Source organism: Felis catus, chromosome B2 (assembly GCF_018350175.1).
Source record: "Felis catus isolate Fca126 chromosome B2, F.catus_Fca126_mat1.0, whole genome shotgun sequence".
In the NCBI taxonomy this organism is placed as follows: domain Eukaryota; kingdom Metazoa; phylum Chordata; class Mammalia; order Carnivora; family Felidae; genus Felis; species Felis catus.
Genome location: NC_058372.1, coordinates 141840001 through 141856938, shown reverse-complemented (window position 1 = coordinate 141856938; position 16938 = coordinate 141840001). Strand labels below are relative to the sequence as shown.

At 43.3% G+C, this 16938-nt stretch overlaps 1 protein-coding gene across 2 annotated transcripts in view; it reads right to left on the bottom strand.

Annotated features, from left to right (window-relative positions):
• Window positions 1–16938, bottom strand: part of SNX9 (sorting nexin 9) — a 104651-nt gene that overhangs the window by 36562 nt on the left and 51151 nt on the right. The window contains exons 5-7 of one of the 2 annotated variants that reach the window (XM_023254527.2): window positions 13337–13423; window positions 3850–4015; window positions 2151–2304 (exon numbers count right to left, since the gene is read on the bottom strand). In XM_023254527.2, coding sequence (XP_023110295.1) covers window positions 2151–2304; window positions 3850–4015; window positions 13337–13423 — 407 coding nt within the window. The remainder of the gene's footprint in view (window positions 1–2150; window positions 2305–3849; window positions 4016–13336; window positions 13424–16938) is intronic. The other variant, XM_019831438.3, reaches the window with a different exon arrangement.

Genomic DNA, 16938 nt, shown 5'->3' with positions numbered 1-16938 from the left:
ATCACAGCAACACTCTAGGGCCGACTCACTTAATACTTACCGAACAGCAGTGCCATTTACTAATTCTCTGAGTGTTATCAAGATAGATTCTTATAATGCCCAAGTACACTTACATTTCTATTCTCCTTCTCTAGTGTAAGGTGCATGTTCCAGGATTGGAATACAGCTATCACATAAAATGGATTAACTCCTGAAAAATGCTAATACTTTAAAAAGTTTTACAACTGTTACAAGTGAGCCCTTCATACATGAGTCAAGTTAAATAAAAAAAACACACAGGATCTTAAACAGCTCTCAGCACCAGAGACAGAGAGAGAGAGAGAGAGAGGGAGGCCTCAGAGGTTCAGGTGCAAATGAGGACTCCTCTGATTTGGTTTCAACCTGAACTGAAATTTTAGAGCAGAGAGCATTTTAAATTAAAGCCAGCCCCTTCACTTCAGAGATGAGGAAAAGGAGGTTCAAACAGGTCACCCGTCTTCCCCAAGATCACTTGGAAGAGGGGAGCCAGGGCAAACAGAAACAGGGACCCGGGCATGAGACAGAACCTCACTGACTAGCCAGGCACACTCGGCCACACATTTGTTGTCGAGTTTGTGCTTCCTCACTGTCCAAGGGGGGCTTACATGGCAGCAAAACGGGTTTAAATGCACTTGTATTTAGGTTTAAAGAACAGACTAATTCATGTCACTGCGGACCACACTGAGAACTTCCTATTCCACCAAAGGAAACAGCACATAGTCAATACGAATGACTAAGTTTATTGTGTGTGCAATGGAGCCTGAAAATACATACTGGAAGAAACTGGAGAGAGAAGTAGGAAGAATGTGTGGCCAGAAGACAGCTCATTTAATCACCTGATGCTACTTAGATATACTAAGGGGAACCTGCACAACTCATATGCAGCTCTAGACCTAGATCTTGACACCTAGAAATACAGCAAACATGATGTTTACAACTTTTTCCAGATACGGATTAACATTCCTTCCTGGCAGCTTTGAATCATGGACTTGGAGCATTGAGAAAAAGTGGTCGTAATTTTAGAAAAACTGTATTAAACACACTACTATAAGAAGAGTATTTGAAGATCCTTCTGGAAGTCAGAAATTCTGTCTCCTTCGAGCTACACTGTGAACTACAGACTTATCCAGAACTCTCCCCCAGGAAATCCCAGGGCGCTATGGCGGTATTCCCCTCCTTCCCAGATGCTTTCCTGTTAGGCACTGTGTCTACAAGTACTGTTCCAACACTTTTTCTTCTTCTTCTTTTTTTTTTTTTTTTCAACGTTTATTTATTTTTGGGACAGAGAGAGACAGAGCATGAACGGGGGAGGGGCAGAGAGAGAGGGAGACACAGAATCGGAAACAGGCTCCAGGCTCCGAGCCGTCAGCCCCGAGCCTGACGCGGGGCTCGAACTCACGGACCGCGAGATCGTGACCTGGCTGAAGTCGGACGCTTAACCGACTGCGCCACCCAGGCACCCCTTTTTTTTCTTCTTAAATCTAAGAGAAGTCTACGTGAAAACAAAGTCCTGAAACGTATTAGGCAAGTAGTTGAGAGACTGAGGGACCGACTAGGATCCTGATTAGACCACTTGGCACCTGTGTGAGCTTGGACAGTTCCTTAACCTCTCTGGGCGTCAGTTTTTCCCACAGAAAAACAGAGATTACATGTACCACAGAGGGAGATGGGGGTCACACAGTGCGTACAAACCACACTGCACAATGCCCGGCACACTGTAAGTGATCAACAAATGGTAAAACATTTAAAAGAGAGTTACTATTATTGATATGATTATATTTAGCTTTCCTGTGACATCAGCAATAAGAACTTAATGTGTCACAGAGCTGACAAAGATAAAAGATGGTATTTGGCAGATGGTTAAATACAACAACTATTTCACTTTACAGTGAATAAACTTATTTACTTTACATATATATATTTATAATATATATATGAATATAACATATATACATACAATGTATATATTTAAAGTGAATAAATTTTTTTTTTCTTTAAAGAAGCTAAAGCTGAGATCCAAATCACCACCCCACACTTCACCCCCTTTCAGATCGCTGAAAAGAGGAAAGCCTCCTTGGATCTCCTGTCTGTTTCCGCATGGAGTTCACGGTGCCAACGCCCTTCACACCTACTTGTTAAGTGGCAGCTTCATAGAGGAGGAACCAGCCCGGCTGTTGCCTCGCTGAGCAGCCCCTGCCTCTGCTGCCTCTGAATCCTTGAAGTAGGGGGCGGCCGCCTTGGGGTCGTCCCAGTCTTCGTCCCAGTCATCGTCATCACCCGCGGTTGCTAGGGGTGGGCACAGAAGATCCCCAGGGAAGAAAAACAAAATACAAATGCAATGACTTAATTTTCTGAGAGTAACTATGGACAGGACCTACGTTAACCAATTAAAGAACAGGAGACAAGGGCGTAGCACAGGATTATAATGCAGACTGGAGCAAAGGCTCTAGTTAGGTTTAAAGCTCCAATTGTGGATTCTGCCTTTTAGTGCAAAGGACAAGTTAGAAATGAGGCTGTCCCTCCAAGTAACTCCAGACAGATGCAGACTGAGAGCGGCTCCGAGGTGTGTACCCAGGGCAAGGCCCACACACAGATAAATCTCGCCTTATAAACTTGCAAATAAGCATCGAATACCTTCTCAGTCACGAATACCGGGGAGTGTGGGGGAGGGGGGCCGGGGCAGGGGGAAATGACAGATCTTTGAAAAGAAATTAATATGAACGATAACACTGGGAAAGGGAGAGAGGAGCAGGGTGGGAGTGGAGGGGGAAGGGATGGAGAAGAAACAAGACAAGAGGGAAGTGGCAGTACCAGGAGCCTCATATCCTAACAGTGACCTCTGTCAGGCTTTCCCTTCCTTCCTGGTCCTAGTCTGGGCTTCTGTCTCCCACCCTGAGGGCCTCAGGTATCCTGGGATCTCTGCCCTAGCGGTGCCCATGGGAGAAGCCAAGAGACAAATGCCAAAACGAAAAAGAAAGGCACTGAATGCACCGGGAGGATCTGGGCCGAGTACAGAGCCAGGAGTTAGCTGTTGGGTCGCAGCCTGAGCCCGTGTCTCCTGCACCTGCCAACAGCCCAGCCCCGGCTGCCAGCAGGAGCCTGCCCGCCACCCCCGTGCTTCCTGCGCATGGGTTCCCTGCCACTAGCACATTCGTACTCCATGTGACGTGCTCAGACAGGGGCCGTAAAATAATGAGGCGCAGATCTCTTTTTATTTAATTTCAGAAAGACATAAATACCCTTTTTCTTAATTCCTGAATTGTTTCCCCTTCTATAAATTCCTCTTTTGCCTCTGTATTTCCATTAAGGCCTGGGAGTCAAATGAGTAGTTAAGGAAAAAGAAAACAGGCAAGTCAGAGGTTATAAACCAGCAGGTGACAAATTATACTCACTCTGTATATGCAGTTGTTTTGGCCCAAAGTTTTAAAGCAAATGTGTATCAGTTGCTAAGATTCTGGAGTGGGAAGATGCCATTAAAAAACTGAGATTTCCTGTCTCTCTGGGGGACCAGGAGCACGAGCTGGGTCTCCTGCAGTGGCAATCGAGCCAACGGCGACAGGAGGCATGCCCTTCCATCTCCAGCAGCCACTGGGCCATTCTGTTCTGCTTTACAAACCCTGCAAGCATTCGCGACTCCATGACAGATGACAAAGACGGAACTAAAGATTATAATTAACGACTACCCACATTTGGCTCCAGAAATCTAGGTTTGCTATTAGTGAGTAAGAGCATTTGAGAGCGCTCCTTTGATTAAATTCTATTTTTAACTGGGATGCTGTCACTAGTCCCCTTACGGGTGGGCCCGATCACCAGCAGGGCCCTCTTCCTCACCTGGTCCTTGGTAGGCCTGGGGGTGACCAAAGGCAGTGTCCCAGTTATTGGAGGTGTTTCTTTGGGCCGCGGCCCCCTCTGGCTTGGCTCCCCAGCCATCCGTGCTGTCCCAGTTTCCAGATTTGGAAGAACTCCAGGCTGACCAGGGGTCATTGCCACTGCTGACCTGTTGTTAGGGGTAAAAAAAAAGAGAAAGAATATCTATGACTTCTTGAAAACATTACTCAATTCAGTAGGAATTACATAATAATGAATACAACAGGGGTGCTGAAAAAGTTGACATAAATTTAAAACAATTTTAAATTTAAATAAATAAATTCAAATAATAATTTACATTTATTTTTAATGTTTATTTATTTTTGAGAGAGAGAGAGAGACAGAGTGCAAGTGGGGGAGGGGCAAACAGAGAAGGAGACACAGAATCCGAAGCAGGCTCCAGGCTCCGAGCTGTCAGCACAGAGCCTGATGCAGGGCACAAACCCACGAACCGCGAGATCATGACGTGAGCTGAAATTGGACACTTCACTGACTGAGCCACCCAGGTGCCCCTAAATAATACATTTTACATTTAAATAGACGAGGAAAACACAAAAAACAGCATCAACCTTTTTTTTTTTTTTTTGATGTTAACCTTTTGCCGTATTTGCTCAGGAACTTGACAACCAGGAACAAGGAACTATGAGACACAGCGGCTGTCTACTCCCCTTCTTCTTCCTTCCCTGTCCCTCCTGCCCCATTCGCCTCCCCCCCCCCCAGCAACTACCTTTCTGAATGTGTATTCATTTCTGCCCACGGTTTTATACTTCCACTACTTACTAATTACATTGTAAATAACTTATGTTTTAAAAACTGACCTACACAACATTACATTGTACGTATCTCTTTGTAGATTCTTTTTTTTTTCCCCACTTAAATCATGTTTTTGAGATTATACAAGCTGATGAGGTTCTGTTTTACTCACGTTAGCAATTTTAGAGCAAATCTGTTGTATTTTTGACTAGGTTTTTATTTTTATTTGAAAAAGTAATACCTTCCTGGTAAAAAAAAAAACAACAAACAAAAAACCTCAAAAACAATAAAAGGATATGCAATTTAATAAATATACCTGCCACTTAAGCTGCCATTCTTTCTGGACAACTATTACTAATCAGTTCCTTATGGATACTTAATCAAATATCCCACCCACAGAGATCCTTTTTGTTTTTAAAATTTTTTAAAAGTTTATTCATTTTTGAGAGAGAGAGAGAGACAGAGTGTGAGCAGGGGAGGGGGAGAGAGAGGGAGAGAGAGGGAGAGAGAGGGAGAGAGAGGGAGAGAGAGGGAGAGAGAGGGAGAGAGAGGGAGAGAGAGGGAGAGAGAGGGAGAGAGAGGGAGAGACACACACAGACAGAATCCAAAGCAGGCTCCAGGCTCTGAGCGGTCAGCACAGAGCCCGACACGGAGCTCAAACTCACGAACTGCGAGATGATGACCTGAGCTGAAGTCGGACGCTTAAACGACTGAGCCACCCAGGCAGTTGTTTTAAAAATTTTTACATGTTAATTTATTTTTGAGAGAGAGCATGAGCAGGGTGGGGGGGCGGGCAGAGAGAGAGGGTGACACAAAATCCCAGAAGCGGGCACCAGGTTGTGAGCTGTCAACACAGAGCCCGGTGTGGGGCTTGAACTGAACTCACAAGCCATGAGGTCATGACCTGAGCTGAAGTCGGACGCTTAACCGACTGAGCCACCCAGGCACCCCTCCTTTTTGTTTTTCAACATACAAGTGGGCCCAAATGATACTTTGTGTTCTGTACTTGTGTTTGTCTCCTTCATGTAATGGCCTGAAACGTTCTCCGAGGTCCATCAGCACGAACGGGTGACGCGGCTCTTCTACGCGGCTCTAGGAAGTTCCGCTGCAGTTTTCTCCCAGTTGAACCAGCATATGCTGATGCTCACATGTCGTACTTTCAGTGTTCAGCTACTGCAAACAACCCCGCCATGCACATGCTTGTACATCTTTTCCCGTGTGTCCCATACGTCTCTGTGAAATTCCCAGAAGATTAATTTCTGGGCTAATGAATGTGCTTCTTCAGCTGACAGACTGTGTCAAATTCTTTCCCAAAGAGATCGTACAGTTATGTTCCTCTGTTCCTATGACTTGCTGATGGGTTCTGCCTTGCATAACAGGGGGCTACCATGCTCCAAAATTATTTTTAAACTTTGTTTTTTCCTGTACTCTCTTCAGGTAATTTTATAGTTCAATTATTAATAGCATATACTTTGGAACAGGCAACGCATGGCACCTGGTTTCAGGGAGTATTACGGTAAGAGAATGGCGGCCCATCTCCCACACGGCCCCATCCGCTCGGGGCAGCCACGGTGCCGTGCGTTTTATTTCCTTGGTTTACACACCGTTTAAATCTTCGACTTGGAATTTACTTTGATGGAGGAAATAATATAGGAATCTGACTTAATTTTATCTTTAAAAAAACTTTTTTTTTAATGTTTGTTTATTTTTGAGAGAGAGAGAGAGAGAGAGAGAGAGAGAGAGAGAGAGAGAGAGAGAGCGAGCATGAGTGGGGTAGGGACAGAGAGAGAGAGGGAGACACAGAATCCAAAGCAGGCCCCAGGCTCTGAGCTGGCAGCATAGAGACTGACTGACGCGGGGCTCGAACTCACAGACCGCGAGATCATGACCTGAGTCGAAGTCAGACGCTCAACCGACTGAGCCACCCAGGCGCAACTGACTTAATTTTACCTTGTAGTCAGTCTGTTGGTCTGATACCATTTAATAAAAAATCCAACTTCCCCTCACTGATTTGAAATGTCACCTTTATCACATCCTGGACTTGGACCTATCTCTGGGCTCCCTCTTGTACCCTGGGAGTCCATCTGTACAAGTACCAAGTGACCTGGGAGCCCACCAGATAGAAAACCACTCGTACTTTATCATAAATCTTTTATTTTTACACACGAACTTTAGCATCAGCTTAATGTTTTAAAACTAAAACAATCTAAACTTTTGCATCAGGATGTAAAGTTTTGAAAAACATGTTGGTTTTCATTTGAATCACCTTAAACTTACAAATAAATTCAGGGAAAACAGTGCCTTAAAAAAAAATAACTTCAGTATTGAATCTGTTTATCTAGGAACATGGAATAGCAAATTTTCACTTTTCTTGAGTCTTTTTTCTCACATAAAAAAAATTGGTGTTTAAAAAAAAAAGAAAGGAAAAAAAAAAGAAAGAAAGAGAGGGGGATTTGCAAGAAAGTTACCCGAACTGTGTAGTATACCTAATATTCTAGAATACTACTCTGGTTGGCCTTTTTTAAATTCTCTACTGACGGGGGGGGGGGGGGGGGGGGGGTGGTGGAGAATAACTGCCCGCCAACACACCAGAAGCATTATAAAAAATGGAGTGTATGTTTTACATGCAGAAATACGATTCCATTCAAACACCTCCTATACTTTCAAGAAAAAAACACAAAGTTACTAGTGGTTTTGTTCTAAGTCAAATATTAACAGCAGAAAGACATTTCATCCATACACCTGTGAATACACAGCTTCCATGGGGATACTCAAGAGCCACTCTAGTGGATTCTGTAAATGAAGGCAGTCATGCTAAAGGGCCCAACAAGCAGACTTCATTTAAGAGAATCCCTTCCTCCCATGGTTTTAAGGGAGGGTGTTCTAGTAGGCCATATACACTCTGTGCCCTCTAAACTATGAGGTTTTATTTTCAGAATAAGAACTTCAAAAAGTACAGAAAGCTTGGATAGTCAGATGGCAGTAAGTACAGGCATTCATTTGTTTAATATATCTATCAGTTCCTGAATGGGTAGGCCCCACCGTGGAATGACAGGCCAAGGGCAGCATGGTCAGGGGCATTGGTTCTGGTCAGGCTGCCGGGCTGAAATTCTGCCTCTACCTCTTTCCAGCCAGGAAACCTCAGGCTAGAATTTGAAACCAGGCAGGTGGCCTCAGATTCAGAAAGATTGATGGCAACTACATGAAGTGAACTGAAAAGAAACAGAGGGTTACAAAGTAGGACAGCAAGTGCGAGAGCTCAGCTTTGCCATGACCCTGAGACTGTAACGATAGCGAAGAAAGATTTTCATCAACAGTGAGGCAACAATAAGATGTGAACTGTTCAGAGCAAGCATCCTAAAAAAAAGACAGCTCTTTTTAGAACTACTTTGTTTAAATAAAAACACTAATTCGAAAAGATACAGGCACCCCTATGTTCAGTGCAGCATTATTTACAATAGCTGAGATACGGAAGCATCCCAAGTGTCCATCAACTGATGAATGGATAAAAGAACACACACACACACACACACACACACACACACACACACACGAGAATATTACTCAGCCATAAAAAAGAATGATCTTGCCATCTGAACAACATGGATGGACCTAGAAAGTATAATGCCAAGTGAGATAAGTCAGTCAGAGAAAGACAAATACTGTATGAATTTACTCATATGCGGAATTTAAGGGAACAAAAACAACAAAAAAACAATGAACAGAGGGGGAAAAAATCAAACAAAAAAACAGACTCCGAAGTACAAAGAACTGATCATCACCAGAGGGGAGGTGAGGGGGGAGGATGGGTGCAGGAGGTAAAGGGGATCAAGAGGTCACTTACGATGAGCACTGGAAACATACAGAATTGCTGAATCATTATACTGTACACCCAACACTAAAACAACACTTTACGCTAATTACGCTTTCATTAAAAAACAAATCAATGAAATGTTTAAAAAGTTTAATTATGGCCAAAATATATAAAACTACTTTGTGTATAAACTGCTTGGAGTAATCTATCATTTGGTTCCATATGATGATCTTAGCTCCTACCTATGTTGTGAAATCCTTGTCGGCAAATCTAGTAACTGTTTAGCTTTGTTCTCTGTTATTTTTCCTGACATTCCCTCTTCCTGTTTCAAGGTGACTCCTGCTGATAAATCTTTCAAAACCTGGCCCACTGGAAATCTTTCCAGCTTCAATCACGGACTTCTCGGTCTCTCAGATGACCGGTACTGACCGCCAGGCTCCTCCTCTAATACCACACAGTCTGCCTCTTTCCATCTTTCTCTGAACCCACCTTCCCACGCTTTGTCCTCTGACGTCTCTGCTTTCAATCGCCAACACCCCTTAGGTCCCCCGACCACAGGCATTTGGCCAAACAACCCATCCTGCTCCTGACCCGAGGTTTCAAACCTTCTGCCTCTTCTCTTTCTTCCTGCCTTCCTTCCCTCTCTCCTGCGTGGCAAGGTCTTTATCCTCTTCCTCCCCCCTTTTTTTTTATGAATATTATACCTATTAATCCTAATGACAAGTATTACTATTCCCAGTATACGGACGAAGATGCAACAGTGAGGATTCTGTGCCAGCAAGAGTGTGTTTTGTCTCCTGAGAGAGAAATGTGTATCATATCCAAGACTCTTCTATTAGATATGCCTTGGAGACTGATTTTTTTTTAATATGAAATTTATTGTCAAATTGGTTTCCATACAACACCCAGTGCTCATCCCAACAGCTGCCCTCCTCAGTGCCCACCACCCACTTTCCCCTCTCCCCCAACCCCCATCCACCCTCAGTTTGTTCTCTGTATTTAAGAGTCTCTTATGGTTTGCCTTCCTCCCTCTCCGGAATTCTTTTTTTTCCCCTTCCCTTCTCCCATGGTCTTCTGTTAAGTTTCTCAAGATCTACATATGAATGAAAACATATGGTATCTGTCTTTCTCTGACTGACTTATTTCACTTAGCATAATACTCTCTAGTTCCATCCACGTTGCTGCAAATGGCAGGATTTCATTCTTCCTCATTGCCAAGTAGTATTCCATTGTATATAGAAACCACAACTTCTTTATCCATTCATCAGTTGATGAACATGTAAGCGCTTTCCATAATTTGGCTACTGTTGAAAGTGCTGCTATAAACATTGGGGTACAAGTGCCCCTCTGCATCAGCACTCCTGTATCCCTTGGGTCAATTCCTAGCAGTGCTATTGCTGGGTCATACCTCCCCTGCTCTTTATGGTACCAAACACCTCCCGACTCTGTCAACCACAAGATTAAGAACCCCTCATTAGTTCTCTCTGCCCAGGGAGTAAATTCCAAGCTCCTTAGTCCGTCAGTCAGGACTTAACTTTTCCTTGGTCGCAACCCCATTCTCATTACTCACCACTGACCTGCTTTATGCTTCGACCTTCAGGTTCCCAAGCTTCCCTGCACTCTCGCCTCCGCTCACGCTATACTCTCTATCTGCATACAAAGCCTTCTTCCTCAGCTTCCCAAATTATGTCAAAGTCCTGGCCCATGTACGACCCCGGCCTCAGAGCCTGCTGGCCTCACATTCTCCCAAAGTCAGTCTTCTACTGGAGTTATTTCATATCAATTACTCACTCCCTGTAGTAATTCATGGGCATAATGCCTTTTTAAAAAAATGTTTTTTAATGTATTTTATTTATTTTGAGACAGTACAAGCAGTGGAGGGGCAGAGAGAGAGAGAGAGAGAGAGAGACTGAGACTCCCAACTAGGCTCTGCACTGTCAGCACAGAGCCCCACTAGGACCTCTACCTAATGAACCTTGAGATCATGACTTGAGCCGGAATCAGGAGTCGGACGTTTAACCAACTGAGCCACCCATGTCCCAAGGCCTGTCTTTAAAAAAAAAAAAAAAAAAAATTTCCCCCCAAAGATTCTCAAAATGTCTTACATAAAGTGGCAAAAACTCACAAAAAAATTTTTTTTAACTTAAAGTGGTTAATATGTTTTTTTTTTTAATGCTTTTGTCACTGGCTTTTCAAAAAATATATGACGTTCTTGATCATTTGTAGCAAATACATATTATTCTTGGCAGACACCTAATCTTCATAACATTATCATTTTTTGTTCACAAAGAAGGAAATCAGATTTCCCTTATGTTCAGCGACTTCAGTCTTTTCAAGGAAAACAACCTGCTGTGGTTGATCACAGGATGAATAATTTTCAGCACGTGACACTACCATACTCTTAAAATAGCAACGCCTTCCGAGTTATAAATGCAGTTATCAGCCCACTGCAGAAAAGTTGGAAGACAGACAGGCATAGGTGGACAAAGGGGTGGGCACGTGTGTTTGATAAAGCAAGAATAGTAAAATGTTAATGGTAAAATCTAAAAGGTGAAAACATTATTCACTATGAAATTCATTTAACTTTTCTATGCGTGAACTTTTAACAAAATGCTGGCAAATCCAACACACAAAATTTGTTCATATAATCATTCTGCCTTCTGAATTCCACGTAGGGTGTATGCAGGGGATCCAGAGAAGGGCTGTGTCCCTCAGGGCCACCAGTGATCTCCTGTTGCCTATAAACATGGGGCCTGGCATGTAGTAAGCTCTCAGTAAATTATTTGTTAATTAGCATGCTCCCAAAGCATGTTTGCCTGAATCTCTATCATGAACACATTTTAATCTGCCTTGCACTAGAACTGGCTGATATGTCTGATGCTCTCCCAGCCCACACTCCAATGAAATTAAAATGCTTCTTATGGCCAGGAGCAATGTACTCAACATATTTGCTGATCTAAATTTATTATTTTTTAAAAAAAAAAATTTTTTTTTTCAAACGTTTATTTATTTTTGGGACAGAGAGAGACAGAGCATGAACGGGCGAGGGGCAGAGAGAGAGGGAGACACAGAATCGGAAACAGGCTCCAGGCTCTGAGCCATCAGCCCAGAGCCCGACGCGGGGCTCGAACTCACGGACTGCGAGATCGTGACCTGGCTGAAGTCGGACGCTTAACCGACTGCGCCACCCAGGCACCCCTGCTGATCTAAATTTAACAGGTACCTTATCCTCATAAGACAAGTAGAGAAATCCATTTATATTGGCCTTATGTCATGAGACATTTAAATGTATCCACTGGAAGGTAAGGTAAGGTAAGTTTCTTAAGAAAGCAGACTGGCTTGTAGCTGACAGAGCCAGAAGGACCATAAAATGGAGTCACAATGGCCAGGCAGGGGTGAGTAGTGATGGGTGTTCAGGACGTGATCACCAGAGGAAAGCTGGGCACCTTCCAAATAAATAATATGGGGTAAAAAGGGGCAAGGATAAGAATACTGGTTTTTGTTTTAATGTTTATTTATTTTTGAGAGAGACAGAGCACAAATGGGGTAGGGGCAGAGAGAGACGGAGACACAGAATCTGAAGCAGGCTCCAGGCTCCAAGCTGTCAGCACAGAGCCTGGTGCGCAGCTTGAACTCATGAGCTGTGAGATCATGACCTGAGCCGAAGTCAGAAGCCCAAGTGACTGAGCCACCCAGGTGCCCCAATACTGGTCCATTTAAGGGAGTTTTAAATCCCTTAATGAAACTGTAGGAATCTATTTCTTGTGGGTATAGCGGTTAAGATCTTAGGCTTTGAGAGCTGTCTAGGTTTGAAGCCCAGCTTTACCACGTACTAGCTGTATGAACTTGGGCAACTTACATGATCTCTCTTTGTTTCCATGCTTATACAATAGACATAATAACGTGAACTTCGTCACAGGGGCTTTGAAAGGATTCAATGAAACAATGCACACAGAGCACATAACACAAAACCTGGTCCATGGTATGCGCTCAGTAGAGGTTACCTTATTACATGGCAGCTCAGCTAGAATATATAGAAAAGAATGAAGACTGGCAATTCGCTGAGTAAACGCCATGTGAATGGTTCACCTGTTAGGATGCGCTTTAGAGGAAAAGATGGGAAGTTGCATTTCCAATGGTTTCATTGCCAGATCGTGCCTCAGGGGCACATCCCCTCAGCGGGGATAACAGCCACTTAAGATATTTTCTATTCTCGCTAATGATCCGTTGGCTTCAGGTACATAAAAGAAAGAGGAAGAAGACAAACCGTTCACCAAAAAGTTCAACAGCAACTCTTAATTCTTGGGGTGCTCGGCACAAACATTTTCTGGGTGCTAGATGCCAGAGCCTTCCAAGTCCAACACCTCCTGTACCAAACAACCTGGCCACGAAGACTTGGCTTAATGACTCTGTGGCCTCTGACTTTTTTGCCTCCAATCCCAATAACCCCCGACCGCAGGCATTTGGCCAAAACAACCCGTTCTGCTCCTGAGCCAAGGCTTCAAACGCAGGGCTGCCTCTTCCTTCCTTTCTTCTGGCTTTCCTCCTTCTCTCCCTCTGCAGGGCAAGGTCTTCATCCTCTTCCTCGTCCACCCTTTATGGTACCAAACACCCCCTAACGCCGCCAACCACGTGACTGAGAACCCCTCACTGGTGCTCGCTGCCCCTGGAATAGATCATCGGTCAAGTCTCAGTGACCAGCTGTCCTACGGGCACAGCCCCGCTGCTCTTCCTGTTCCCACCTAGCCCACGCCCTACGTCTCCATGCCCAAGACGGCCCTCGGTGAGATACTTCACCTACAACCATCGCCTCACCTAGGGAAAAGGGTTACGTCATGAGGTTTTAAATGTTTATTTCCTCTTGCATTCAGGTTTGAATTTTACCTTATTTATGGTAGGAGAAGGAGAAGATGAAGAAGGTGGTGACTGGCTGAGACTTTCAATACAAGCAATCTGAGCCAAAATATCCACCTTAAAACAAAAGAAGTGCTCAGTAAACGGGGCAAAGAAAGAGCACACCCAAGCTTCTAACTAGAAACAGCAAATTCATGGCAAGGCTAAGTTCACCAGAAAATTCTAGCATGCTGCTCACTCCCAGACATTCCATGCAAAAAGCAAAGCCCCAACTGTGTATTAGTGGGTTGTCTTCAGTGCATATTCTAGAGACTGTTGTCCTATCGCAGTATTACTAAAGCACTAAAAATAAGCAGAAGCAGCACAGAAGGAACGGAACAAATAGCATGCGGGTCATACAGCCGACGAGAAAAACCCCAGAGGAAATGCAAAGTCAAGCTGTTAAAAACGTCAAGAAGACGAGCCAGTGCTTTCAAAGCCACCACACACGTGAGATGAGCGAAGCCACCCGGCGGACAACGAAGGAACTGCAGGGTCACGATGGAACCCAGCAAGCCCAGGTGAGAGCACGGAACCCGTGAACGCAGGAGCAAAGGTCTCCGGTGCGCACTCCTGGCTCAGTACGCAGCGTTGTTGTGGGAACACATAACAGATCCGCTCCCATGAAGCTACTCGACGCCCAAACTGGCATCGTTGTCAAGAGGGCAACTGCGGAGCCCAGTGTCCAGGCTTTGAGCCCACTGTGCAACTATCCAGTAGGGAAGTCATTACCAGAACGTTCACGTGGTGCTACGAGAATGCACTTTTCACTCTCCAGGTAGGACTCTCTTGTTAAGTAAGTGGTGGTATTATTTCCATTTTATAGACACAGATAAACTTGACTTTGGAAATCAATTAATACAAAGGAGGCCATCAAGATGATCCAGTTTTCCACTTAAAACTAAAACTATTTTAAAAAAATACAAAATATATGAAGCAGTTTTCCAATCATTGGGCATCAGACAATAAAGAACCTGATCCTGCCTAGAGAGACTTTCTAAGCCACGGATTAGGGATGAAGAACCCACACAAAGACCAGTGGTCTCTGTGAATTGAGAAGACAGAACTGGCAGCCTGGAGCGGAGGGCCAAAGAGGAAGAGAGCTGCCCAGAGAACCATCTGCGGACCTGGGCCCTGGGCTCATACTCGGCAGCGGACCACACGCAAGGATGAAGTATCAATCTCTCGCATCAGATGGTTCTCGCCGGCCAGAGTGGAAAACCTCACGAGTCACAGGGCATCGGGTACGCTACTAAGAAGGGTTTGCTTCAGTGGACAGGCAAAAATACCCCTAGATTAAACGTTGCTCTGGTCCCACTTCAAAAAGCTTAAAAATAATGTGACAGGATTAAACTATTTCTAAGTAACTTAACTGTATACCAGAACAAGACCCAAAAATATTTATGGGAATACAAAAATATCCAGCATATAACAAGGTGAAAATCACATGGTCTGGCTTCCAATAAAAAAACAAAAATCACCAGGCATGAAAAGCAGCAGAAAAATATGAACCATAGATAAGAGAAAGACCAATCAATCAAAGCTGACCCAGTAATGACATAGATAACAGAACTGGCAATATTTAAGAGCAAGAAAGCTTCCAGGTATCGATGAGCTAGAGGAAACATTTTGAACGGGCTTCCAAGGGGTGACAGTTATAAGCCTAAAAAAGAAAAACCCACTCTGGTGGAAATACATTGAATCAATGTAAACCGCTGGGTCCACAACAATACCATAAATAAATAAATAAATAAATAAATAAATAAATAAATAAATAAATAAATAAATAAATAAATAAATAAATAAATAAATAAATAAAGATGGGAAAACTCATTTGTCACTACTTGAGGCAGCTATTAAAACAACTTCTTACCTGGAAAACTGGGAGTTAAAGGGAAGGAACTAGATAGCTATACCTAATTCCAGCAGAAATTGTTTCCCAAGGTAGCTAACTAGCTCCAACTGGTAAAGGAAAAGAGCTATTTTACGGAAGAAAGCCACCTCTTACAGTGTGGGAGAAACAGCCTGACTGATTCAGGCAAGGCTTATCATTGGTGGTAAACAAATAGGAGAATGGTTACCAGCACTGAATTAATACCAGACAGATGACCTTCTGGTCACAAGGGAACAATGTAACTAGACAGTGGAAGCACAAGACTGTCATCAACTTGACCCAAGGTCATTGTGATCAATGACCAGACATTACGTCTTCTGATGCGATATAGCATGAATACAGGATATCCCTATGGTATATTCTTGTCTCGAATGTTCAGTTTGAATCCACTGAGCCTTTAGGTACAACTTCCAATTTGTAAGAAGTACAGAGGATAGAGGAACAACTTGAAGGACACCAAAGGAACAATGTGACAAATCCAAAAGGCTGGAATTCTACAGTAAAACTAAGTCAGAATAAAAAAAGTAGGGATTGTGCTGGAAAGAAAGGACACATGTGAGGGACATAATGGACATAACCAGACATAACGCTTGGTCCTACACTGAACACCAGTTCATAAACGAGCTGTAAAGGACATTCTGGGGGCTGCTGGGAAAATTAAAAGTGGTCTGGATATTATGGCCGATGAAAATTTACTGAAAAAGAAAGGATCGTCAACCTTTAAAAGGTTACAAACAGCATGTACTCAATGTGTCTCATCCAGGGTACCATGGATGGGTACCCACGTGGGTAACCATGCTCACGCAGGGAAAATAAGGTATGCACCAAGGTGTAAACGGTAGTCATGCATGGTGTGGATGTGACGTTTTTCTTCTTGCTAGCCTGAATTTTCCAATTCTCTACAGTGTTTATGTACTGCTTCTATAATGATAAAAGGTTATTTTAAAAAAAGTATTTTTAAAGAAAATAAAAACACTAGTCTGCAACCGCTGACCGCAAAATGAGAGGTTCTGGTTTTGTTATATTTTGCTGTATTTTCTTCTATATGACATCTTGAGGGGACCTGGACCAGTAAGAAGCAAACTCCTACTTCTGACAACAGGGCAAGGACTTGTGTGGGTGCTGAGATCTGACTCATTCACTGGTCTCCCAGTAAGCAGACAAGATGTGGTGTGAGAAGGACAACCTTCACTGCACACATCACAACAGCATCCATATGGGAGCAGCCGGGACAAGATGCAGAGAAGGGCAATGACGCCACTGTTTCTGTGTCCTCTGAAACTAGGTTGGGTACTGAGAGTGATTTAGGTCTGAGGATTAATGAAAAAGAGAACATGTCTTTCATTAAGGTTGCTTTTTTTTTTTTTTTGCATTTTTATAGTATTCATTTATTAGTTTCTTGATGATAATTTGAAATAATTTGAGAAAAATAAACTGTAGCATTTTGTAAATATAAAAATTAAGTGATATATATTTCCAGTTGGTAATTGTAGGTTTGTAGTTTCTTTTTTTTTTTGATTTAACTTTATTTTTTATTTTTTAAAATTTACATCCAAATTAGTTAGTATATAGTGAAGCAGTGATTTCAGTAGATTCCTTAATGCCCCTTACCCATTTAGCTCATTAAGGTTGCTTTCTATCTGGCTCTCTACCAAACCAGCAAACAAGAGTACAAAGGACATACGATGGCTCGACAGAA